This window comes from Lissotriton helveticus, chromosome 4_2 (assembly GCF_964261635.1).
Source record: "Lissotriton helveticus chromosome 4_2, aLisHel1.1, whole genome shotgun sequence".
In the NCBI taxonomy this organism is placed as follows: Eukaryota; Metazoa; Chordata; class Amphibia; order Caudata; family Salamandridae; genus Lissotriton; species Lissotriton helveticus.
Genome location: NC_136064.1, coordinates 67,391,436 through 67,418,488, shown reverse-complemented (window position 1 = coordinate 67,418,488; position 27,053 = coordinate 67,391,436). Strand labels below are relative to the sequence as shown.

Here is a 27,053-nt window from a genome sequence, read left to right as displayed (position 1 = left end):
TCTCAGCAGTATATGTACATGAAACAGATTCTCTATTATGCCTTTTTACAAGCATGCGCAAAAAACTGAGGCACAAGGAAGGATCTTGTGTGCACATTCATTTTAGGACATTCACTTTCTACATTCCTCACTGATCAACAATCATCTGTATCTCATCACCCATCATTCTGTTTCCATCATCCCTCAAATCTCAGCCATTCTCTTCAGGAGTGATAAAATGAATACATAGCAGACCAACTTCATTCCTCACCTCTTTCTTTTCATCCCTCATGCAGCATCCTCATTCTCTTACCTCCATCCCTCCCATCACCTTTTGTCCTCATCTGTTAATGCTCATCCATTATTCCTCATTCCAACACTCCTCATCTAACATCAATTATACCTAGACTATCATTCGTCATGCCTTGGTCAACGATTCCCATCCTTAGTTCCTCAGCCCTCATTCAGAACCACTCATCTACAGTCCATCACTTCCCATTCACCAGCCCTCACTCCCCATCCTTCATCCAAAAGCCCTCACTCCTCACACAACAGCCCTCACTTCAAGAGTAAGGAACAAAATGAGCTGCAGTCCTATGGCAGAAGAAGCAACCTTAGGAAGCGATGGTGTGAGCCCCCAGTTTGTTTACTTCTTACCAACTCAAGTGATAATTGTAGGAGGCCGATCCTAGGTGTCTAGACTGTGGTACAAGGATTATTAACTTTTGAAAGACTGCCCTGTGAATCGAAGCACGATTTCATAAGAAAAGAAGTGTGTTCTGAATCAAGCTTTCCACTTGACTGACAACCAAAGTCGCCAACTCACTGCACTGATGAGGTAATCAGACTCTTTCATTCAGAGGGCAAGTGGTACCCCAAAGCTCTGTGAGAGCACAGTTTGCACGTGGGTTTGGTTGAGAAATCACCATAAAAGCAGCTAGTCACCAATCATGCTTAAGATGATTTCAGATGGGATGCCTCTATGATCTGCTATTTAAACACTTCTTTGCAAAGTAGATCACGGCTCATATGACACATGGTTCAGAGCTTCCAAAGACAAGAAACTGAGAGCAAGAAACTTTATATGAATAACATTCTTTCAAAGAAGACCCGATATGTCAATTGTTCCCACAAAAGATTAACACATGCACAGTAACAAGTGTGGTAAACGTCTGTTGTAAACCAGAGGAAAAAGGATATATCCACGTAATAGACTACAGAGAGTACAGAAATGCAATATTGGAAGGGGGATGGGATTAATGCAACACTCCCCTGAATTTAAAAGGCAATTTAGGTTTCAAAACTTGCAGTGTTTGAGGTGTTCCCATCCAAAGACCATCCATATAAGAACAAAACAAGGCTACTACGGCAAAAAGTCAATAAAATGGCGTGGGTTTTCCATACCCAGTGATAGGTTTCTGACATACACTGTTGCCAATGTACTGTGGTGTGTGCACTGGAATACAGGGTAGAGGCACATGCACAAACACGGGAATTTCATTAGTTTACCAGATAGAAACTGGAGTATAAACCTCCTTATGAAGAAAAAAAAAAAGATGAAAAAATAAGGCAGGCACGAGAGGGTAATTGCATTGGCTTGAAGAGATCGACTTCTATGTGACATTTTATTAATTATGCAATACAAGTGGCCCGTTTCTGGAAACCAAATAATTCTTAATTAACAGAAAAAAAGTGGTTATGTTACGTTAATTGCACTTATAGAGCGCATGGCTGCCCCGGCAACTGGGCTTCCCAGCACCAAGTCTAGCAGAGCGGAAAAGCAAGAAAGCTAGTGATTGGAGAAAAGCCAGGTCTTAATCAATCTCCTGAAGGCCCAATGGTCTTGAATGCAGCGAGCAGCAAGAGGAATAGAATTCCCAAGGATCGGCGCAAGAGCCCTCCTGCTCTTGTCCTGCACACCCGCAGGACATGGGTCAGGTACAGGTCCACAGAGGGCAAGGCTCGCGCCGGGAGATACGAAGAGCACAACTGGCTCAAAATGTGCATACCCAGACCGTACAGGATTGTGTGTGTCGTACACGCGGTATTAAAGTAGACTCTCTGCTCTATAGGAAGCCGGCGAAGAAGATCTGCAGCATGGCAGTACTAGATAGTGCAAAAAGCGTGCGGGCAGCAGCGTTCTGTGCCCTCTGTAGTCTTTTGGTCACAGATTCGTTGACGCCAAGTAACAACCCATTACAGTAGTCTAGCCGTGTGAGCACAGTGGATTAGACAATCATCTGCAAATGGTTAACCTAAAACATAAAAACATCACCATCTATTGCGAAATAGTTGCCTTTTTTCATTCAACTTGTCCAGTTTTGAAAAGATTTTTTAAAAAGCCTCCATCAAGCAAAAATTAAGCTCTTCTTAGGAACAAGTTAAAAGTAAATCACAAATCTAAAACGTCAGTACTAATATCGGTGTATTGTAAAAAAAATATATATACGCACACACACACACATACATAAACAAAGAAAATAACATAAAAGATAACTGTTTAGATACACAGATAAAAGAGGAGGGCATCACAGGATAGTCAAAGATCAGAGAGTAAGTGGATAAAGGAAAACTCAAATATACTAGAAACTGAATCCATCCTGGCATGAAGCAGATAAACTACCTTCTCAGATACATGGTCTCCTCCTCTTCTGTGTTGCAAAACTTGTGAGCGTGTTTGGCGGCGTCGATCACACGTGCTCGGTCCCGAGGCCTCATGGGGAGTTTCTCCAACTGGCAATCTGTAAACACAACAAGACTATGTTTGAAACATTCCCATGCTTCACCTGCTCAGGAGACCACATCACTCTGTTTCAAGAACTCACACTTTGGCTAATCACGGAGGTGGGCCAACACTTGTATTGAAAAGGACTCTGAAAAGGCATCTATGGAACAAAGCGGCCGTGGTTCCAGGACGGAAGCTCCTACATTGCTAGGTTGGCAAGGGTCCTATGACAGATCAATAGTACAGGTGTTGTGCCACCTTTTGCTTTCTCTTTCAGTGGCAGATATCCAAGCTGCTTCTCTTCTAACCCTACACTTGACAGATCAGCACAGGAAATCTGTGGCCCAATCCGCAGTCTGTCCAGTACAGTGTTTGCCAGTTCTCCCCATCAGGGACTCCAGTTAGAGACTCAGAACCTCAAGAGATTTCTGACTGAAGGGCTGTGATTGGAGTCTGAGCTTGCTTCTTGCATTGGCTGGCTGTTAGGCTCGAACGTGCAACAAACACATTTCTATACCCAAGATAATGTAAGGAGAAGCAAAAGGAAGCACTCGGGCCATATTTTGTGTGCCACCTTGGTGTTTCTGGGCACGAGGCAGATCCATCTGCTGCCTCTCACATATCCCGTCCACCACAAAGCCAAGCAAGAGAGCAATGGCACTGGAACATTCACACAAATCCAATGCATGACATGGTAAGAGATGAACTAATGACCACTTAACCGAGACTTTTAAACAGATTTGGTCACTACTAAAATGTGATATTCAAAGTTATTGTATTATATCAAAGATATAGAGAAGCAGTCTCTGGGAAGGACTGCGGTCTTTTCCCCACAGCATACATTTCCAAATAGCAGTGTAATGAACCCATTAAGACGCCCTTAGAACGTGCAATCCAAAAAAGAAAACCAGAATAATTTGCAGATGCCCACTTTTTATAACTGTTGGGAGTTGGGTGTACTAGGAAGTACCACCCAACAGCGATGCATCAAGACATGCCAGCACACATGCCCAGGAAATCTCATGCATACCTTAAAACACACTACTATGGACCCAATTTCCTTAAACACCACAAAATACTTAAAGTATCCACGGCTCGAAACGGCACATTCTTTAAAGAGCTCGACGTGATTCGTTGTTTCCCACTTGTCGCTCACCCCCATAATATCCAAAGAATGCAACCGCAACACTAACAAACATCAAAAGATGTCCCTGAATAATTCTTAGGCCATGCCTAAACTGACCCACACTCCCAACCAACCCAAGCTCCATTACTGAAAATAACTTGGCTTTCGTTGTTGCAACCTTTATTTCGAACTTTGTGCTCATTCGCTCATCTTTGATGGACAGTGATCTAGTCTACATATCCATCACAGTACCCCCATACTGGATTGCCTAATACCAAACTTAGTAAGCACAATTCAGACTTTTATATAGCTCACTTGCATCAGACATACCTAGCCGATCTGTCATAGAATTATTTAAATCCTCCTATATGATATAATCAACATTCAACACCTTCCCCCCATTCCTACCTCTCTATAAACCACGCCAATTGCACACCGAGAAACACAACGTGAACTCACCTCTTCAGTTAGCATAACGCAGCACCCCTATCCCCTTATCAATATACAAATTATTACTGTTCTGGCCTCAAAAGACTCTCCCCAGACCAACAGTATTCACTCAAACCATTCACTCCCCACTGGCACACATGCAAACATCTTCAAAACATTGGTTGTGCCCCTCAACCCTTGCATAAAATGCCAATGGCAGACCCAATCATTCCATCCAACTACCATCAAGCCTCACTCTTGCACGAATCCCATAAACTCTGCAACAACTAGTTCTCAGCCTATTTAAACTCTACCCCTCCACCAAAGCAAAACTAGATCCATTCCTATTGAGATACCATAGTATTTTTTTTAACAAGACTGCACTTGTTAATGTATATCGTTATGGGTTATCACAACCTTTTCTCCTCCATCTTCGGTCTCCTAAAATACACTTCAAAGCCATTAGCATAACTAACAAGCCCAAACTGCTACTAATGCTTTTCTACATGAGAAGCGCCAACACAGCCTTTCCCTAGTTCCCCTGACTCACCCCTCCTTCGCTTCCTACTTGCACCCATTTAAACTATTACACGCCTACCCTTTCTGGTGGGAGAAATGCAAGGCCCTGTGTTCAGTGCAGTCACCTTGTTCCTTAACCCCACCTAGCTCTGAGTCATTGACATAACCTAACTGCAGATCAAATCCAGATTCTCGTCTACTTGGACTTGCTCATCATGAAACTTCAATGACTGCCTCATAGCCATCCATCATCTCGCGCGCAGCACTGCAAAAACACTCTACTTAACCTCTACAAAACGAGTCCACTTCAGTGGGGGTATACGCCGGTCTCTCACCGCCCGGACGTGGCGCTGAGAGACAGGACCAGATCGAGTTGCGGTGTCCATTACGACAGTGACTATTGCGAAGGGACAGCTGACAACCTGAGGGAAACGATCGTCAGTAAAAGTATTGAGTCCAATCAATTTGAGCATGTTTACAGGTTATATGCGCACATAATTAAAGAATAGAGAAGTGCGATACCTCATGTGTCAAGAGGACTATCCCATAGTGTACCACTCAGATTTATGAGTGTACACGAGTACGCGTAATCGTTAGGGTATTGTAGATATTGTGTATATGTACATTTGTATGTTGGTTTGTGAAATTTATATATGTATTATTTGTGTTTTTTTGATTCATTTATGTAAAATCAATTGGTGTGCCAGAGACCTGCCCAATGATACGTGTATCTAATTGATTCATTGGCATTTGTAGCTATAAAAATAAATGAGAACGTCAGGGTAATTAATGGTGCCTTAGACGGCAATAAATGAGTGATTCATCCCTTGATACTCCTCTGTTTTTCATCCTTTAGATGTTCCATGCCCATGTATAGGAGGGTTATTTGGGCATACCCCCTGGTTGTACTCGGAGAGGCAGGATGGGCCAGGCAGTGACTGCTGACTGAGAGGCAGGATAGGCCAGGCTAACAGGGGGAGAGGCAGAATGGGCCAGGCAGTGACGGAAAGGCAGGATGGGCCAGGCAGTGACGGAAAGGCAGGATGGGCCAGGCAATGACAGAGAGGCCAGACTGTGACCAGTGACAGAGAGGTAGGGTGGGCCAGGCAGTGGCCAGTGACAGAGAGGCAGGTTGGACCAAGTAGTGGCCAGTGACGGTGAGGCAGGATGAGCAAAGGCAATGATTGAGAGGCATGATGTGCCAGACTGTGACCAGTGATGGAGAAGTAGGATGGACCAGGCAGCGAGAGGTGATGTAACATGTTTAAGCTACAATTGATTTTTATGGGAGTTAAGTGCACAAAAACCTAAACTGAATTAAATCTAAATGAAATAAAAATAGCATTTTTTCAGCAGATGCTTGGGTCTACTGCATTGATAAAAGTAATTTCTTATTTTTGTTAGCTGCTCGCTATTTTTGCAAAAACGCAAGCCAGACTTGTGGCCTCCCTGTGTTTTATTCTACAGTCTGCACAGTCAAGCATAGACATTTTTTATCTTTACCAAACAGAGTATGTTTATTAAACTCGGCGATTTCCGTTTCTGGTCTTTTATGTTTAACATCAACTGAAGTTCACTGGAATTTCCATGTCTTGTAGACATGCTCCTGTTGTGAATGGAGAGGGGGGTGGTCTGTTATAAGTACATAGACTGACTGGGCCACAGGGCACGCAAGCAGGAGCCCCTTGGGTGCAAATCAGTTCTCCATATGACAGAAGAGTTACAGGTTGTAACGGTCAGAAAAGACAGCCGTTAATGTGAACACATGGGGGCCGACAAACCAGCGTGAAAACCTGGACGCCGACAAACGAACGCAGCAGACCCTACGCAGCTCGACTGAGTATTGGCTTGGTTTTCTTGCTCTGTATCTATACTCCTGTGCGTTTGTCTTCACTCTCGCGTTATCGCTTTCATTTGACGTTTTTACTTTTAGTGCTGAATTTAAGCCCAAAGTAAACCGACATAAAATATTGTCAATGTGCAGTAAAGCGAGAAAGGTGGCAATGGCTATCAAAATAGCATGCAATGCCAGCTGGAGTAGAGGAAATTGAATCAAAACAAGCAAGTTTTTTACCGATAAGATACTGTATGTTTCTGTGCGTGCAAGTATGTGACTTGGAGAAGAATAAAAAGAAACACAAACACGAAGGGAGAGCGGGAGAGCGTGAGCCAGGAAAAGGGGGGCACAGCGTGAGCCAGAAAACAAAGAACGTCAGAAAGAAAGTGAGACTCTAGTGAGAATGTGTGTATCTTGAGAGAGTCACGTGAGATTGCGTGTACTCGTGCAGAGTCTGTGGACGGTTGAGAGTCCAGGTTGTAGGCAGGCCTGCGTGTAGTTCATGGAGTTTTGATACGCGGAACTCTCCGCAGTGACAAAAAAACTCTGTGCAGTTCGGGCTTGTGTTCCTGCCACTCTGGTTGAAATTCTAACTAAGTGGCAGCTCTGTATCCTGAACTTACAGTTTGCATGCGCTAGCGGGGAAAAAACTCCACTGCACTATGCGAAGAGGAGTTTTCTGCACTCCGCGAAGTGCAGAAAACTCCGCAAACAGAGCGGAGTTCACCGCCCAGGCCTAGTTGGAGGGTCTGAATTCCCTTTCACCTTTGAGCGAGTGCAATGAACAGAGGCTCCGTTTTGGAATGAAAACGAACTTCCAAGCATGGCCGGTAGAGCCCCAGAATTTCACCAAGACTGACCATGCTGCTAAGGGACTGTGCCAACACTTAAGGAGGCCACCCAGGGTACATTTAAAAACACACAATGGTCTTCTCCCAGTCTTGCATCTCTAACTATCATCAACAAGAGGGGGGTTAGAATTTCTCTTGTTGAGGTCATCTGGGATTCGGAGATGTACTGTCACATCAGATGGCCTCTTTTAGAGGTGCTAAGGCCTTAACGGCTCAGCACTGGCACTCTCAGCAAAGGGCCCGAGGATGGAATGGTTTTAGGCTGAACTCAATCTTCATAAGCCGGTGGCCGGGGTACCTCCATGGTCCTAGAGTCTCTGGTCGGATGCCGCCATCCACCCATTATTGTTAGCAGCTCTCAAACATTTGCAGGTTCTTCCCTAGGAAGACCAGAAGAGGGTCTTGAGGAAGGGAATCACTGTTCACGTCATAACGTCCCTTTACTCACACCCACAAGCACTCCAGCACTCCTTGGCACTTCAACACCCACAGAAAGCTACGGTCAAAGTGGGCTTTTAAATGCTACGTTATGTTAATGTATTGGTAAATGCATTAGGTTTCGCCTATGGGATTAATAATAACAGGTGTGGGAGCAATGTATGAGTGCAGGGAAAATGATCTGAGTGCTCTGTGCAGGGTGAGTGGTGCATGACTAAAGGTTGATATGTGTCTGAGTGCATGGTGAAAGTGCCGCAGTGCATGGTGATTGAGGTGTGTTCAGTGCAGAATTAGAATTGTGCGAGTGTTTAGGGTGAGAGATGTTACCCTGTGTAAGTTAAGAGGTGTGTGAGTATAAGGCGAGCGATGTGTCAATAGTATAAGTGCAGGATGAGAGGTTTGAGTTCAGGGCGAGAGGTGTGGGTGGAGGGTGAGGAATGAGATTGCTGAGAGTGTGGTATGTCAATGGTGTTCGAGGGCAGAGTCAGCACTGTGCGAGTGGTGGATGATCAGTATCTGGCTTCGAGACTGACACGAAGCAACTCCGAAGCATTTTGGATGATGGCAGATCTGTCGTTTCGATTTTGCTTGACTTGAGCGCTGCATTTGATATGGTGTCTCGCAAGATCTTGCGCCAATGCCTTCATTACATTATCATAAGTGTTTCTGCATTGGCCTGGTTTGATTAGTTTATCTCAGTGATCTTTTCAGGTAATTTCTTCCCCTTTCAGCTCTCAATCTCATGCTCTACGACACAGTGCTCCCCAGGGGTATTTCTGGAGTCCCACTCTTTTTAATATTTATATTCAACCTTTGGCTCAGGTGATAAAAAAAACCTGGCCTTTACGCTGGTGTCATATGTAGACGACACTCGGCTTGTGTTTTTCTTTTCTGATAATCACTTATCAGTCCTGGCCAACTTTTAGGAGGGAATATCCACCATCACAGAGTGGATGATTACAAATTGCCTACGTATGAATCCAAGGAAAAACTGAAATCCTCCTCTCAAGGAAAGACACTCATTCATGGGGTGACCACTGTTGGCCTTCTTCCTAAGGGCCTCCTCCCATTCCTAAGAATGCCATCAAAAGTCTAGTAGTCTGGGTAGATAGTACTCTATCATTTGAAGCCCAGACTAAATTGGTGGTGGGCATGTGTTTCAGGCTTTTACCTATCCCGTTTTTTTTCACTCCGGACATTCCTCAAACTATTATTCAGGCAGTTATCCTACCTCAGCTAGATTACTGCAACATTATTTACCTGGGAGTCAATAAATCAGTCATGAACAAACTTTAGCTTATGCAAAATACTGCGCCCAGGTTGCGTTTTTTCCACACTAAATTTAGCTTGACTTCTGTTTTACGCAGATTGCACTGGCTCCCAGTGGATAGGTGTGTACATTTCAAGGCCTTGTGCACTACCCATAAGAACTTGCATTACTAGGGAGTTCCTATTTTAGCCAACCTAGTATTTCCATAAAGCCCAATACGTCCTTTGTGTTCTGCCAATTTGAATTTGGCCACGATACCCCAGGTCAAGAGATTTAGAGCGGGAGGGCGCTTCTTCCGCGCAAAGGCCCCTGCTCTTCGGAACGCGCTTCCACTCCACATTAGAATCCTCCCTAACCACTTGCAGCTTAAGAAGTCATTGAATACCTGTCTTTTCTCTAGGAAGGTTCTCTCCCCTCAAAATGGTTCGGTCCGTTTTCTGCAGTTGTTTTCACATTCGACTAGCGCTGGGAAGCCCTGTTGCTGGGCCAGCTAGGCGCTTTACAAAATTTCATTACATGACGTGATCTCAGGGTGACTGTGCAGAGTAAATAGTGGGCGAGTGTGCAGGGTGAGTGGTATCTGAGAGTAGGTAGTGGAGAGACAGTAATGCAAGCCATATTGTCCAGAAGCTGATATATTGCAATAAGAAATGGTGCAATGGAAGGGTAGGGGGGAGTGGAGGGATTTCTGGTCAACCAGTGTAATGTCTAAAAAAGAGAATGGAGCGGGCAAGTGTGAGGCAAGCCAGCATGAAATGATAATCATTTAGTGAGAGAAAAGAAAAGCACCTACAGTGAAAGTGCAATCACTAGAGTGAGAAGGCTATAGACTTCGCTACAGTAGATGGGGTGTTTACACAGAATAGCACTGGGTGGTCCAAGAAAGGAGCCCTATTGGGTGGTGGGGGAGTGTGGTGAAGAAGGTGTTGGAGAGTGAGGAAGGTGCAGGGACAGGGCGGAATGAGGAAGATGCAGGGGACGGAGAAGAACCCTGAAGTGGGAGGGGAATATTACACAGTGAGTAGTGGACAAGACAGCAGGAATAGGAGATTAAACCCAACTGGGAAGGAGAGTACAGAAGTGGATGGAGTGAGAAAGGTGTAGGAGCGGGAGGAGAGCCCTGGCGTGGGAGTGAAAAGGACGCAGAAGACAGCGGGAGTGGGAGGTGAGATCCCCATAGGGACGGAAGGTGCAGGAGTGGGAGGCCAGGCTAATCTTGGGACGAAGTCAACGCCTCAGCGGCAGGCAGGGCAGGTACCGGCGCTGCATATAGTACAGGTGAGGCAAGCAGCAGCAGGATGGTTTCAAGGGCAGTATCCGGATATTAAGCGCAGGGGTGGAGCCACTAGGATGTGCCTCCCTGTCTGGGTGAAAGTGTCTGGACTCGTCCTGTACATTAAAAAGGTGCATGGGAAAAAGGAAAAGGGTGAGCAACATGAGGGACTGACATAGATAAGCACTTGGCATAAAGTAAAAAACAAGCATAAGATTTAAACAAAAAATAAAGGCCCACAAAGTGGTTGAAAACAGTAGTTGGGCCTCGGGACACTGATAAGAGAAATAGGAAATAGTATGCCACAGCCAATAGAAATGGAGGAAAAGTTAGTGGCAAGCACAGGAACCAATAAAAAGCAAGGGGGCAGAATGGAAGCCCTTTTTAGGTCTCGCCTGTCAATGCGCATGCGCATTGAGCTTGCGAGAATATAGGGGCTTAAACAGAGGTTAACCAAACTGGCGATTTCATCCAGTGCCCGTGAAAAGCAAGCTCAATGCGCAAGCGCATTGACATAAAGCGCGTGCACATCAAAGCCAGCCATCTGTTCCCTAGCTCCTCCCTCCTCCCCTAATTATTCACGGCCGGCCGTACTTTCACTTTCACGGCCGCCAGGCCGTGTCTCGCGTTTTATTAACTTTTTTTTTTTAAACCTGTTTTAACTTGTCTTTTATTTGCAGCAAGGCGCTCCCCAACTTTGCAGCCCTGTGCCATATTATTTTATCAACATGTCTCGTTGTAGAAAAACATCCAAAACAGAGAATTCTTTATACACATTGCCCCTTAACGATTAACAGCATTGCTGATGAAAGTAAATTCGTCGTTGGGGATGTTTCCTAGCGTCTCTGTCTTGTTTTTTTTTGCTTTCCTCCTCCCTCCTCGTGTTCGGAGCCCTCTCCACCCTGGAAGCACAAACGCAGCTGTGGATTTCTCACAGAGGAGAGCCACCGCTGAGACTTCGCACTGCAAAACCACTCCCCCTACAGCACTCACACATTGCCTGCCTCTGTTTACTTTGGCGGCGCCGGCTGCATTTTCAGATCATTAACCCTTTCCCCCTCTGCTGATCCTTTCAACAATGTGCATTGCAATGCGCTCCCGCCCCGCCCCCCCCACAGCAATACCAAGACCTTGTTTTAATTTAATGCCCTTTAGTGACTGTGGTAGTTCAGCTTGTGTCCTTCTAGTTGCCGCAGAATGTATTTTAACCATGAATTTTATAATGGTCTATTTTTGGTAATGGATTTTAGGGAACGTTTTGCAAAGATTTGTATTAATCATACCATAAACTTGATAAAACATACATGCTTTCTAAACGTACCGACCCCCGCAAAAACAAAAGTGCACGGTTGCTCATTGAAATTCATAGTTGCACATGCATATGATATGCCTGGTAGTTCCTGAAAGGTTCGGGCATGCAGGTGTGTAACTCTATGTTTGAGTGCGCAGTACTTTTTAGTGCACCAGAATGCCCGAACGTCATTTAAGGTGTAGCAGCGGTTTCCCTTTGCATGCTAATGGTACTTTAAAACCCTTTTGTTTTGGGATTCCTTCTCCAGGCACTTCTATCAATCCTTGTGGCAGCAAGTAGAAGGCTGTCAATCAAGGTGGTAAAAAAGTGTATGTATGCTGTAATGTATTTGGAGTCAAATTGTGTGATGCTACTTCTGCTACCTTGGGTATTGGGACACAAACAAACACCCCCACCCCTCCTCCGATGAAAATACACGTGCCCCACCCTCTTGCTGTTTGCTCTCACTAACCCCCTCCCCCCTCCTTTCTTCCCCTCCCTCCTCGATAGCTTGTCTCTGTTTGAAATACTTCAGAGCAATCTCAAGAGCGTGGCAGTCTTTTTTTAAAATAATTTATCTTCGCAACTTTGCGCGCGTGCACTCCCCCCACCCAACCGCTTTCCCAGTCTTCTTTCCGAGCGTCTTGTGTCTGAAGACATCAAATTGCTCGGCTGCTTGATTATACAGTGTCCTGTTTGCACGAAATCGTCGATGAAAGGCTACCTCAGTCCTGACAGACTTTGAACTTATGAACCCCACGTTTACACAGATGTCGCAGGCATTAGAAAGCATGAATGTAATAGACTCCCATACATGGCATTAGAAAACGTGAATGCATATACACAAATGCAGAAATCTGCACAGTTTTACAGACAAGGAACACCAACTGATTTCATTGCCATCTTTTTAATGATTATCTCTCCACTAGGGAATTTAACAGTAGTGCCCAAGACTAATAGTCAACAGAACCTGCAGTCAGATTTCAGTTATTTACAATAGTTTAAGCTATTCCTATTATAAATTACAAAAACTTTTATTTCAGTATTAATTATTTAAAAAATTAAAAGCCATTTGTATTGGTTAGATGAATACATCTAAGTCACGTACATACAAAACATGTTGCATTACAAATGCTATAGGTGTCACATTTGAAAACGTTTAAAGTATTTGCATTGTAAATGACAAAGCTATTAATTTGGCTATTTTCAAGAACAACACATTAAAAAAAATTGTCATTTACGAAACCAATAGCTCCAACTTTTCTAATGCGAGACCTATTGCATTTCCAATGCTTGTTAAGATGTATATTGAATACAAAAAGTTTCCAAGCACAGTGCTAGCTCGGTGCAGACGAAACCTAAAAAGGGTGTCCTGCTCTGAATTCCCCATAGATTAAAAGACATCCTAAATGCAAGCCAACACTACTTGAAGAGTTGTTTTGTTCTACACTTTTGTTTTTGGTGCCTCCCTTTATATCTATAACAAAATAAACAACAAATCAACCAGACACTGGTAATCTGGTGAGATACTACACAAGGGAAGACGAGACGAGCGAACAAAAGAGAAAGAAGAGGGTCATTTGAGTGCTAGCCGGCCCAGAAACATCACAACTGGTTTAATTGTTACGTCTGTACCAGTTATATCTTTTAAAAGACATAGTAAAGATGCCCAGTATAGCTAGATCTGTGGACAAGACCATCTTGGTGTTCCTCAGCTGACAATTTCTCAACCATGCAACAGTCCCGAGTCTGGCCGGCATCAGGTACCACATAATAAACACTTAATATTCCTCCTCCTCCTTATATTTTGTGCAAACAGAAGCCGCCGCTGCCCTCGACAGATGGCTTCACACTCCTTCATCCAGGCTCTTTGTGAGCTCCTGTTTCTCATCACTCTTTAGAGTGATGCAGAACGAGTTTAGTTCAGGGCTCGTGCCTGGAGCCTGCTATAAGTGTGAGGTGGCTTTCTACGTTGTAGTCTGCTCGAAGATGGCTTCTATTGAATTTCGCCCGTGGGTACCTTGGCCCAGTGTAGTACCGGTCATAGTTTAAACCAGTGGTCTCAGAGATTGCAGTTATTCCTTGAAAATTTAGTTCAGGAATGGCTATGCACTGAGATAAGTGCTGTTTTTTGTAGAGTGTAGTTTTGCACAAGATGATTGGGCCTCTGGAAAAGGTTATCAAGACTGAGCGTTGGTTTGAAGATATTTTATCAGATGACCAAAGCTACGGCTTAATGCACAGCGACATTATGTCTAATGGAATTATTGTCTCATAATTCAGGCATTTTCAAAGAATTTATTTGAGAGAGGGAGTGTATTCTCTATATAAGTTTCATTGTGATCTATTTTTGTTTGTGCCCTTTCATTGCAGAACTATGGACTGTGGTGTAACACAATTACACCTTTGGAGAGGTACAGCAGTGGAACACTACATTCGGTTTGTTAAAGGGACAGAAATATAGGTGGTGGGAAACTCTTTTTTGTGCTTTTCTTCTCCCTCTTTTCTTTTTGTTTTCAGAGTTATTCTTGAACGATGGCTCACTGCCACCCGCTTTGGTATTATGGAATAGGAAATTGTGATATGAATATGTACACTAAAATGTATTTACAAACCTGGTGTGTTGTACGTATGCAAATTAGCAACGTTATGATATAGCTATTGATGATTGATTATGGGAGGTTTCCTTAGCACAGTGATATAGTGAAAGAACGAACCGTGGCGTAAACATGTGCAAGAATATGTATTAAGAACCCGTGTTATGTTAAAGGCTAATTAGCGATGCCAAAATTGTGGACATTGCCAAATAGTCATCAGTGAGCATTTTGAGCCAAACTGTTCTTTCTTGATACTGTGCTAAATGAGAGGTGTTGTATCCAATAATTGTTTCTCTCAGTTGTAAGACTGGTAATAAAACATTATATATTTAATGCAATATGAAGAGAAATTTTGCATAATGGAAATATACCTAAGAGGGATTGAAAACTCTATTGAATATATGTGAAACTCATTTTGTGATTATGACCAATACCAGTAGATTGTGTTGAATAGAATTAAAACTAGATATAAAAAGATTGTTCATATGTTCAATGATGCAGGATGATACTATTTTAGAGCTTGTATATTAATCTGCGATTAGATATTTTGTTGTTGTACCCTATAACCACTGGACCTTCATTAAATCCCGAGGATGGCCCCAAGAAATTGAGAAAGGGGGACTAAAATGTTAACAGATAGGATGGCAGATCCGAATTTTGAAATACCACGAGGACTTCATTTTAGTTGTTTGGATTACATTTTGTCTAGATGTTGTGTGTTTACATATTTTTTTTTTTTTAAAGGCAGGTGTGATGGAGTTGGATTGCTCACCCCTTATGAGGACATTAATAGGGTGATTGTATGCAATGTTCATGAATTGTTGATATGGCAATTTTTCTATATTTAAACTAGAAGCAGTTGCACATTTTGTGTTGCTCTCTTTCTGAAATCAGAATTTAGCAATAGAAAATAAAATTGATTGTTGAAATCACAAAGAGATTTTGTTAATGTCCCAGGGGAATTTGCTTAGTGTGACAGCATGGTCAGTCCGGCACATATACACAGTCTGTGTTTTGAGAACGCATGAAGGGTGTTTGAGAGTAAAGGCCTGCAAAAGCGGCTCGCAGGTGTTTTTAAAGCAATGTATGTCACTGCTGCTTCATCAATACCAGGCTTGGTGTAAACTTACAGTCTGAATGACAGTATCCAATCCAATCAAGCCTTGGGAGTCATTTACTCTGCTTGTGTAATCTCGAGCCTACTATGCATGTGCTTCGGAGAGTATCCGAGAATACAAAGTTGAATAAATAGAGAAGTGTAGTAACCAGTATGAGCTGCATTCAGCCAGCAAAAAGTAATTTTTTGATATAGTTATCTTTATTCAGTTATGTTTAAAACAATAAAAGGATACATCTGAATCATAAAAACAATGTCATATAAACAGTACAACCGTGAAAATATACATTAATATTTAGCAGTCTAATTAATCTTACAGTAAACTCCTGAGGGTAGTGACAGTTTATTAAAACATGCAACCTTAAAACGAGTAAACTCATCAGGCAACATATGTAAGCAAGCATTTGCAATGCAATAGGTATCGCAATTGCGAAATTTGGATCTATTGGCATTGTAAATGACAATGCCTTTTATTTAGGTGTTTAAAAAAGGCGACAATAATAAACGGCATTGTCATTTATAATACCAATAGGTCAACGTTCGAACATGCGACACCAATTACATTGCAAAGGCTTGTTGTTTACAAGCGCCCCATGATGCGCTTTCACATTAAGAGGCCACGGCCCTTTCTTTACACAAGCAGTGTCTAAAGAAAGGCCTGCGGGCACTATTAAAGAGAGCGCGGAATAGGGCGCTTTTAACTAAAAAAGCATTTGTTTGTCAAGTTGACAAACAAATGATTTTTTTGTAGAAGTGCCCCTTGAGAGCGCGCATGGCACGCTGAATGTTGCAGGAAAGCATGCAGTGCCTGCAGTAGGAGAAAGTATTAAAGAAAATAGTGCTAACAGACTAAAGAAGTACCGTGTAACAACTGAAGTGAAAGGGCCAGTCCTCATGAGGGATTACAATTGAAAACAAGGCGGTACTAACAAGCCTATTCATGAATCAGAAGTCAGCATTTACGAAGGACAATGACACAAGCCAATGACCAGCATGGGGGTAGAGTGGACGGGTCTTCAAGTCCATACGCCAATACAGCATGGCTCGCAGATTTGTGCATGCTCTGCCCAATCTCGACCTACAAGTACAAAGTATTGCCAAAGCCAATTGGCTTGGGTGTGATGTGTTACTACAATAGAGCGAAACACTTGAGAGGAAGCCAGCAGGTGTTTATAGAGAGGGCTGTAGTGTTACAGTAGTCCATCATGCAGTTCAGGGCAGCCACTAGAACGGAGGTGGACTGGTACGTCCAAGCAGGCAATAGCATTAAGTGAGGAAGCCAAGGAGTGGTTGATGAAGCCTCAGGAAATGGCTGAAATTGGCTGGTTAAAGAATTCCAGTGGTTGAAGGGGGGGGGGGGGGGGGGGGGCAAAAGCACATTATGTGTATTGTTAGTAACAGGTCTGTTTAATAGGTAAGCTGTCAAAAATATTTAGAGGCATTTTACAGTTACCTTTCCTTGTAAAGAAGGTCCATCTGCTTTGTCATTTATGAGTCTACTTTTATATTTGAATCAATTAAAGAAGCTTGTTAGACCTGGCACCTTGTCGTGAGTCTCCCTTCCACTTTTTGCTGCTGTGCCTCATGTGTTTTGCTGGTGTTAGCTGCTCAGAGCAATGTGCCACTGCCAATCAGTGCCACAGTGCAAGTGCTTCCTGTATAAAGTATATACATTGAATGGTTTCCATGATTGGCTTATTTGGTTTACTGTCAGACCCCAGTAAAGTGCACCAGGAGTGCCAGGGCTTGTAAATACAAATGCTGCTGGTGGGCTTGCAGCACTGGTTGTGCCACCCACAGAAGCGGCCTGGTAAAATATGTCTAAGGTCTGCCATTGCAGAACCTGCGTGCAGTCTGGTACTGTTATGCTGACTGGACAAGGGCACCCCCTTGTCCGTCCCTAAACCTTCCCTTAACTTCATATTAGTCACCCCTATGGTAGGCCCAAGGGCAGGGTGCATTGTAAGTCTAAGGTAGGACAAGCCCTGCTGTGTGTGGCATGTCCTAATAGTGAATTACAGCCATTTTCGTTTTTCACTATTGTAAGGCTACCTGTTCTCATACAACATTGATACAAGAGGGAATACAATGTAAAGAAAGACAATGTAAGAGATATCTTGAAGGATTTTAGTAATTAAATGTAATGTACAGTATGAAGGTCATATCCTGAAAATTGCTTATTTATCAGTGTGTAATATTGTTTTTGTTTTTTGTTTGTTTAGATCGATTTTAACCAAATGTTAATTGAGAAAGAGACATAAAATATTAGTCTTGATAAAGGTGGTGCGTATAAAGCCAAACACTGAAATGCGCCGACGCAACTTTTTCAAGTTAAATTCACGGAACAATCAGTCAGAATGGATCTTTAGAACTCTGACCTTCATGTAAAGATTCCCATGAATTAACACCCCGATGTGTTCGGTCCAACATCACGGTTGTTAGTCTCTCTCCTGTTTTTAGAATGTGTATATTCTTTTGTGTTAATGTATAACTTGAATTGTTTTTAATGTTTTTAATTGACACTGGATTCAAATAAATGTATAGCAATATCAGGTTGGGCTGGGGTGAGCTCTGCCACCTCAATGCTGGCTCCGCCCCCTGGGGAGCGTCTGATGTCTCTGCCCTGCACCTTGTAAAGAGAGAAGGGAAGACTGTCAACAGAGTACTCCTGGAGCGACGCGAACCCTCCGCAGCGCCTCCTGAGGTCCCGCTCTGACACCCCGCATCGCGGCGCTTGCCAAAAGCCGGATCTGCATCTGAGGAGCTGCCGACGACCGCCTTTACTCGCCCCCACATTGTCCGCCGCGAATCCTGCCAGGTATTGTGCACGCATCGCACCAAAGGGTGCACGCCTCGGACCAGAGGGTTCGTTTTGTTTTTAAGACTCTTTTTGCACTTTTACCACCAGAGAGTAATCCCCAGAAGTACGAACTGCACAAACCTTAAATTAAGCGTATTTACAAGAGAACTCTTTTATTCCAAAAACAGTATTGTGGCCATTTGAAACGTTATTGTGGTCTTGTAATAAGCCTGCCTGAATACTTATATAAAGAATACTTATTTTGATATAAATCCTAGACTGGTGTCCATTTGTGGTGTTGTCATTTAGTTACTGTATGTGCTCACAAATGCTTAACCAAGGCTTATTTGAGATAAGCCTTGTCTGCTTGCGCCACACTACCTAAAGGGTGAGCAGGGGTTATTTTAGAGGGTGATCCCCTTATCCTGACTAGAGGAGAGGGTCCCTGCTTGTCACAAGTAATTACCTGTGCCAACCAGAGACCCCCAAATCTAACAAAGCTGTTTTCGACATTTGAAGAAAGTTAGATTCCAAGTTAAGCACCATCCTTGCCATCTCGTTATCTAACCCACTTGAGACACACACACACACACACACACACACACACACACGTGTCCATAAATTCAATTAACGTACTGAAAAATGCCACGTTGCTGAATAACCTGCGTTACAAAAAAATAAGGTCCCCTTGACCAAGACTGAGCCGGAAGTCTAAACATATGAAATGTGTTTTATTGAACATGATGAGCAGGCAAACGCAGTTGTGTCCATTTGTTGAGCTGTCTGTTCTTAGAAAAAAGGGGAGGGTGTCTGGTACGTGGCGTAGGTGAATTATGACACTGAAAGCAGTGCACGTGCGTCAGCAGAGCATGAGACAACAGGGTCAACGGGAGCACGTGTCACAGAATATTGTACCAGGGACACAAGTGCTGTTACTATAAATTATTTGTTTGCAGTGAAGCGTGGGCTCCATTCCATTTGTGCACTGCCGAGATCTATGGCAGTGCATTGCTAGTTTCCTTCCATTGAAGGAACGGCCTGTCCTCTTGTTGAAGCTTCAGCAGCCCACTTTGTTCAAACAAGCACTGACGAGCGGAGGTGCAAAGTAAACATTTAAAAAAAACAACAACAAAAAACAAGCGGGCGACGGCGCAAAGTAAACATTTAAAAAACTGAATAAAACAAGCACTGACGAGCAACAGTCCAAAGTAAACATTTAAAAAAGAAAAAAAGGAGTTCTTCCACACAACAGTTGAAGAACCAAAGCAAAGGGAAACTGCACTTTACCAGTGAGCCACAGCCTTGAAGGAAGTGATGTATCAGCAAAGCCAACCAGTTAGGAGGCAGCAAAGAAGGACAGTGGAGTGAACCAATGGTAAGTATCTGGTATGTAGCAGGCGGGAAAAAAGTTGGATAATTGATGACAGCAGGTCTTGCAGACAGCGCATGCACTGTAGCGTGACCTAAAAATGGAGGGCTGAGCGAACTTGTAAAAATACTCCATCTCCAAGTAATGGACCAATAAAGGATCTCCTGGGATCAGTATAACATTTACAAAAACATAATAAAATGCATCATGTCCTGTGGAAACCTACTGCTGCAGCCACCCAGAGATTTCGGGTCTTAGAAACCTCTTGGGCAGGCTAAAGTTCGATCTAATACATCAAATCTAAACCTGGTGACCAAAACCTTTTCCTGTTATTTTTCATCAATGCTAAATAAGGCTCCATGTCCTGAGTAGTGGTTAACATAACTTACGTTCGAACAGAGAGTTTCAACAGTTTGGACTCCTCTCAATGTGTTTCGTTCTAAGAAGTGGTCCTTCACCCATTTATAATTCGTCTTAAGTATACCCTTGGGATTATGAAATAACTCCACCCTTCTCATCCCCTAAAATGAATCCCAAATATACTTGTGCCACTGTTTATAGGCACAATCAAGTGACAGGTAGTCACTCAGTATTAGCTGGTTCAGGCAGAGTTTCTCCTTGGTCCAAAAGCGAATCCATCCTAACAGGTGGCTGAAGGCTGACTGATCACCGAGCTATTTGACTTCCAACTCTTCATGAATGCAAAAATTTGAAGTGCTATGAGGGAAACACAAGCTTTAAAGGAATCTGGTCATAGGATACCAAAGAAATGCACTTAGCCTGGAAACCTCACCGAGTGCCTTGAGCGGTCTACTACCCATTCTTGTTGCAAAGCTAAATACAGCAACGTTGTTCCTAGTGAGCTCCTCATACTTTGTGATTGTGATTAAGGGTTTCCAACTCATTTTGGAGTCAAACAACACACCCAAATAATGGAAGACCTTAACCTTTGCGAGGTCATGTGCACTCATGCTGAATGTTTTAGATCTTGTTGAGTTCGGATACACAATCATAATTAAGGATTTGGTAAGATTAACGGTCTGGTCCAGCTTGTTCCTAAAAGCATCAAAGGAATTCAGGAGGCTTTGTAAGCCGTCAGTTGTCATGGCCATCCGTACCGCATCATCCGCACAAAATTAACGGGAGTGATCACCTTAGCTTCTATTAACACCTGCTCAAGCCCATTCATATAAAGGGAAAATAAAAAAGGGGCAAGTATACACCGTTGGCGAACCCATCTCCTTGTTTTAAAAATGTTAGTATATATGGGTTCTTTCATGTATCTGAAGGTGCTGGCCCCATTAAAAATAAACAATATGAGTGCACCCCCATTACAAAAAGAATACTTCACAACTTGTCGCGATTGACTCGGTCAATGGCCGACAAAGGTCCATAAGGCAAGGTGGACTCACTCAGAGCAAGCGACAGTGTATTTATTAATGACCGTATAAAGATTCAAGCACTGATCAACTGTAGATTAACCCGATCTGAAAACAAATTGCGATTCCAATATGACGTTTTCCTCCTCCCAGCAAGATTGTCTATCCAATAACACCCACCCCAGAACCATTACAAGTCGATGAGCGATATGGGCCTCTGATGCAGTTATAATTTTCACCCTTTTTAAAAACAGGGATTATAACCCCAGTCAACCAAGAGGAAAGGGGACCATCTCGGACCGCCACATTTAAGATCAGTGTCAATGTGGAACCCCAAAGTAATTTAAAGATCATAAATAAAAGCAATATCCTGACTGATGAGGCCTCGTAGCGCTTATGACTGGAACTTACTTAGCGCGGGCTCAAGGCAGATTAGCAGGCTTTAGCATACAAGTGAGTTTTCAGGGCTTTCCTGAAGGAGAGGTGATTAATAGTTCTCCGGAGGGGTACAGGGAGGGTGTTCCAGAGCTTGGCCGCCGTATATGAGAAGGAACGGCCTCCCCAACGGGTTTTCCTAACTCTAATGGAAGAAGCCAGCTGAAGGGTACAGGAACGAAGGGAGCGGGACGGAACATAGGGGGTGACCAAGGACTGTAAAATTGCAGGGCCGGTGCGGTGAAAGGCCTTGTGTAAAATACACATAGCCTTGAATTGTACTCTAGCCGCAATAGGGAGCCAGTGAAGGTCCCTTAAGGCGTTCCTTGCTGACTGCCAGCGAGGAAGATTGTAGAGTAGACGCGCCGCACTGTTTTGGGTGACTTGGAGCTTCTGGATGACAAAGGAAGGGGCTCCCATGAAGAGGACGTTCCCGTAGTCCAGGCGAGATAGTATAAGGGCCTGGACCAGGATCCTCCTAGCCTGGAATGGAAGCAGGGGGAGCACCTTCCGCAACATCCTCATCAGCCCAAAACAGGTAGCCGCAGTCTTGGTAGCTTGGACCGAGAAGTTCAAGACTGTGTCAAACCAAATCCCCAGGGTTTTTATTTGGGGCTTGGGAACAGGGGGCAGGCCCAAACATGGTGGCCAGATGGATGCAAAGACAGAGGGTGAAGAGTTACCCAATAAGATGACATCTGTCTTCTCCCCGTTGAGTTTTAAACAGGAAGATTGCATCCACCTGGCAACAGCCTCTAGACAGGGGCCTAAGGTGTGGGACGATCCCTCTGCGTGGTCTAGAGAGACCACCAGTTGGGTATCGTCCGCGTAGGTGACAATACGTACACCGAAGGGCTGGACTATCCTGTCTAGGGGTTCCATGTAAGCATTGAACAGAGTGGGGCTCAGGGAGGAGCCCTGAGGAACCCCACACCTGAGTGGATGTTTCGGGGACACTGCCTCGCCCTCAAAGACCTGGAAGAACCGGTCAGGCAGGAAGGATGTCAGCCAATCCAGGGCCGCGCCCGACACGCCCATGTCCGCCAGTCGTTGCAACAGCGTGACATGATTGACCGTGTCGAACGCGGCGCTAAGATCTAATAGGATAATGGCGACTTTTCCACCCTGGTCCAACACTGCTCTTGCTTCTTCCGTTACCTCAAGGAGAGCGGTTTCAGTCCCATGTAAAGGACGAAACCCTGTCTGAGAGGCGCGCAGTAGACTATTTGACTCCAAGTAGTTCGTCAGGATGTTATTTACGTGCCTCTCAAGCAGTTTGCTCAGCCAAGGGAGCAAGGAAATAGGACGGTAATTCGCCAAGTTGTTCTGGTCAAGGTTGGGCTTCTTCAACAGAGCCCTCACCATCGCGCACTTCCATGAAGGGGGAACGGATTTAGAGGAGATGGAAGTGTTGAGAACGTCCAATATGACCGGGCGAATCACGTCCATAGCCAAAGTGAGGATCTGAGGGGGTGCTGGATCGTTAGGGGAACCGGAAGTGATTTTGGAGATCAATTTATCTAAGACCGGAGTATCCAAGAGTGGGATTATGTCGAGCCTACAGGAGACCGAGGCATCAGAAGCTGTAGAAGTAGGGCGCTCCAAATCATTGTTGACCTCCCTAAATGAGGAATATATAGTCTGAATTTTTTGAGAGAAAAAGCTGGCCAGATTATTGCAGCGGTTTTGGGCGCCATCAGCAGAAGGGCATTCCACAGGGGGTGAAATAAGGGATTTGACAATTTAAAAAATTTCCCTTGGGGCGTTGGCGGCTGCATTGATTTTGTTACCATAAAAGGAAGCTTGTGCAGCCTTTATCTCTTGTTTATAGAGCCTGATAGTGGCTCTATATTCATCCTTCCTAAGTTGGGAGTAGTCCTGTCTCCAGGCTCTCTCATGTTTACGACGACAGGCTAATTTCATAGTCTTAAGAGTGGGAGTAAACCATGGGGCAGCTTTGGGTCTTTTCATAGAGTTATTAGTTTGTTCGGGGAGAACTAGGTCAAGTGAAGAAGAGATCCAACCATCAAAGTTGTTGGCTGCTGTATTGGCATTTAATGCCTTTCTAGGTGGGTCTCTAGCCAAGGCAGCTTCCCATGCAGGGAGGGGGAGAGAGGACCATTTCCTGCCTTGATGTTTGGCAGGGCCGTGAGAGGAGGGGAGGGGATTTATACGCCAAATAAAAGGTACCAAAAAATGATCGGTCCAAGGTAGTGGAATAGAGGGCTCAACCGTAATATCGTTAATATTGCTGTAAATGTGGTCGAGGAGATGGCCTCTATTGTGTGTTACATGGAAGCCCTTTTGATGAAGGTCCAGCGCTTGGAGGTTGGAGCAAAGAGAATTAGCTGCAGTATCGTGAGGATCATCTAGATGCAGGTTGAGATCCCCCAACAGGGTGAAATTAGACGAGGATAACACGATGCTTGCAGCAAGATCAGTTATTTTAGTAATGAAATTGTTAAGAGCGCCAGGAGGACGATAGGCTAAGATGCCGGAAAAGGTGGTGGTGGGGGAGAATTCTAGCGAAAAGTGGAAACTTTCGCAAGTGGGTGATGTGGTGGGGGTAATTCGGCATTTATAGCAGTCTCGGTAAATAATGGCCAGTCCTCCACCTCTCCCAGTCTGGCGATCCAATCTCTTTAACGTAAATCCTTGTGGAATGGCCCAGACAATAGCTGGATCATTATCTGTCTGAAGCCACGTTTCCGTTAGGAAGAGAGCGTGCGGGTTAAGCTCTTCAATCAGTATGTGTAGTTCTGTATGGTGTTTACTAACAGACCTACAGTTTAAAAGAAACATACTCCATTCCTGAACAGAAGATGAAGGGCAGGCAGGGCGAAGAGAAGGGCTCCACTTGCAGTTTTTACAGGTGTAATCAGTGTACGTAGGGAGAAACAAGTGTTCGCATGACAGGCTAGTAGGACGACGAAGGGCAAGAAGCGAGGAGAAATCATAGGACAGCGGAAGACCTACCATAGCGAATGAGCCCAACCACAAGGAAGCAGGAAGCGTCTGGACGCGGACTGGCGCAGACTGGCTTCTCTTTGGCGCCTCTTCGGCGCGTCTGAGGCGCTACCGCTGCGCGTCACCGCTGCGCGGCGAAGAAAGAGCCTATATAGATTGGGCAAAGGGGTAGACTAGCGCGTCAACCCTCCTAAGATGGCCGCTTATGCTGGAGCAACCAAGAAGTGGTGCCGCTTGCCTCCCTCCACAACAAACAGCACAGGTAGCTGCGGTGGAACGGGGAGTGAGCGAGCAGAGTATAGGTAAGAAAACACAATTTTTTAAAAGTTTCACAAGTTAAAACACAATCAACGCTTGTAGCAGTCCTAACTCGCTGCCAAGCGCTAGCGCAGCGAAATTAGCAGTCAATTCCGAGCGCGAAGAACTCTGACCCTTAAGTAGTCAGGGCAAAGGGTAGACTAGCGCGTCAACCCTCCTAAGATGGCCGCTTATGCTGGAGCAACCAGGAAGTGGTGCCGCTTGCCTCCATCCACAACAAACAGCACAGGTAGCTGCGGTGGAACGGGTAGTGAGCGAGCAGAGTATAGGTAAGAAAACACAATTTTTTTAAAGTTTCACAAGTTAAAACACAATCAACGCTTGTAGCAGTCCTAACTCGCTGCCAAGCGCTAGCGCAGCGAAATTAGCAGTCAACTGCGCAGCAGTGTTCGCGCAGCGAGAGTCCTTTTGACGGGGTTTCAGAAACGGACCCTGGAAATGAACACGCTCTTCCGTGTTCATTTTCTATGGTCCACTCTGATTGGGCTTGGAGTGCGTGTTGTTTTGTAACAGAACACGCAATAGGCCATAGGCGGTCGCCCATGGCCTATTGGAATCTGTTACGCGCACCAAAGCCCATATGTCTTCAATTATCGTGCCCAGACACAGGCGCAATAATTGAAGACATATGGCTCGCAGTGGCGTGCACCAGTCACAGGCTTTTTTTTTTTTACAGTCCTCTCTCTCTCGCACCACTCCCGTCCCTCCCCCGCCCTCTCTTCCTGCTAAAAGGAGGTCCCTTCCTACGAATCAGGTTTAAACCCGCGCTTTTTTTTACAGTCCTCTCTCTCTCGCATAACTCACGTCCCTCACCCGCCCTCTCCTCCTGCTAAAAGGAGGTTCATTCCTACGAATCGGGGTTAAACCCGCGTGCCAGCCGTCCCGAATACCCCTGGAATAAAAGTGATGACTGTCCATTCACAACTTATACACAATGATGTGAGAGCATAAACAAGACGTTCCTTTTAAATATGAATAATTGCCAGGTGAGAGTTAAAAAAACAAACACACAGCTTTCTTCCACCAAGTGAGAGTTAAAAAATAGCTTTCTTCCACTCCACGAGGAAACCACATTGCCACCTTTTAAGCCCAACACACTCCGTCTACACGGGAGCAGGGGTGTAAACATTGCATAATATCCCGGAGCCGCACAGGGCTGATGGCAGACAATCACTGGAGGCCGTGACATGTTATGAGGGAGAGTGATCAGCAACAGTTGGAATCGCTTGCCCCGGTGCGCCTGTGCCCCCTCCCCGCAGCTGACAAACCTGCAACGTTGTTCCTAGTGAGCTCCTCATGAGGAGGTCGTTTTGTGATTTCAAACCCTCCTCGTTCCACAGCCCCACTGTCGTGGGTATTGTGATAAGGAGAGACTGGTACGGAATCAGTCTGCCACGACAGAGGAGACGAGTAAGCAGAACGGCAGAGGAGGTCAGAGAGCGCGGACCAAAGCCTATGCCCTGCTTCTGCAGATTGATCCCAGAAGGCAGCTGAGAGGGTTCTGGCAGCAGCAGCACATATCTGAGTAAATTGAAGATTCTGTTCGGCTACCTCAAGAGGAGCGGTCTCAAATATCAGAAGGAAATGCGCCAGTCCCTGACCTGAAAGAGACTGTTGCCTCAAGAGGAAATACTGCATATTTCTGGAGTTTGTCCTTAAGACTGCACTGCCCCATATCTCCCATGAGCATATAAAGAAAGAAACTCCTACGACAAGACGAAAAGGTCTCAGGAGAAAATGTTCCACATGGGCGAGCCATCTTCAGTCCGTGACCGAGCTGACTTCAGGAAACAGAGGCAGGCATGCTGCCGTGTTGTCCTCACTTGTGAACCTTAGAAGCCTCACGAGAGGCGGTAGTGCCAGGAAATACGTAATTGGAAGGAGAGCAGAGAACACTGCAATCTCTCAGCCAGCGAACTCTTTGATTGGGTGGTGCTGGCGCACCCCCGCTGGGAGCACAGCACAAACAGCGAACCGTGTCGGATGCATAATATAAGGACATTCACCGTTTGATACAAACCACGATACACTGAATTATCTCTTGGCGTTTGAATAATATGTGCTATTCATTTCCGGACAGTTCGCCTTTGGACTAGCCTGTTCCTGCAGGCCCCAGGCTCACCTACATATGTCTGGTTCTGATCTCGGTGGCGTTTTGTGGAAAAAAGCCATGGCCTACCATGCCTGCCAAGACTAGTTTAAAGTTGCCCTGTTCTTTTCCAGGAACGCCTTCATAGTCACAAAGAGCCTTGTAGGCCAGTACATATAATGGTAACAGTGAAGTGACTTAGTTGAAAATCCAGAACCGATTGAAATTCACCCTCATGAAATGG

At 44.7% G+C, this 27,053-nt stretch overlaps 1 protein-coding gene across 1 annotated transcript in view; it reads right to left on the bottom strand.

Annotated features, from left to right (window-relative positions):
* Positions 1-27,053, bottom strand: part of STEEP1 (STING1 ER exit protein 1) — a 132,123-nt gene that overhangs the window by 55,470 nt on the left and 49,600 nt on the right. The window contains exon 2 of the mRNA XM_078640147.1: positions 2,603-2,720. Coding sequence (XP_078496273.1) covers positions 2,603-2,720 — 118 coding nt within the window. The remainder of the gene's footprint in view (positions 1-2,602; positions 2,721-27,053) is intronic.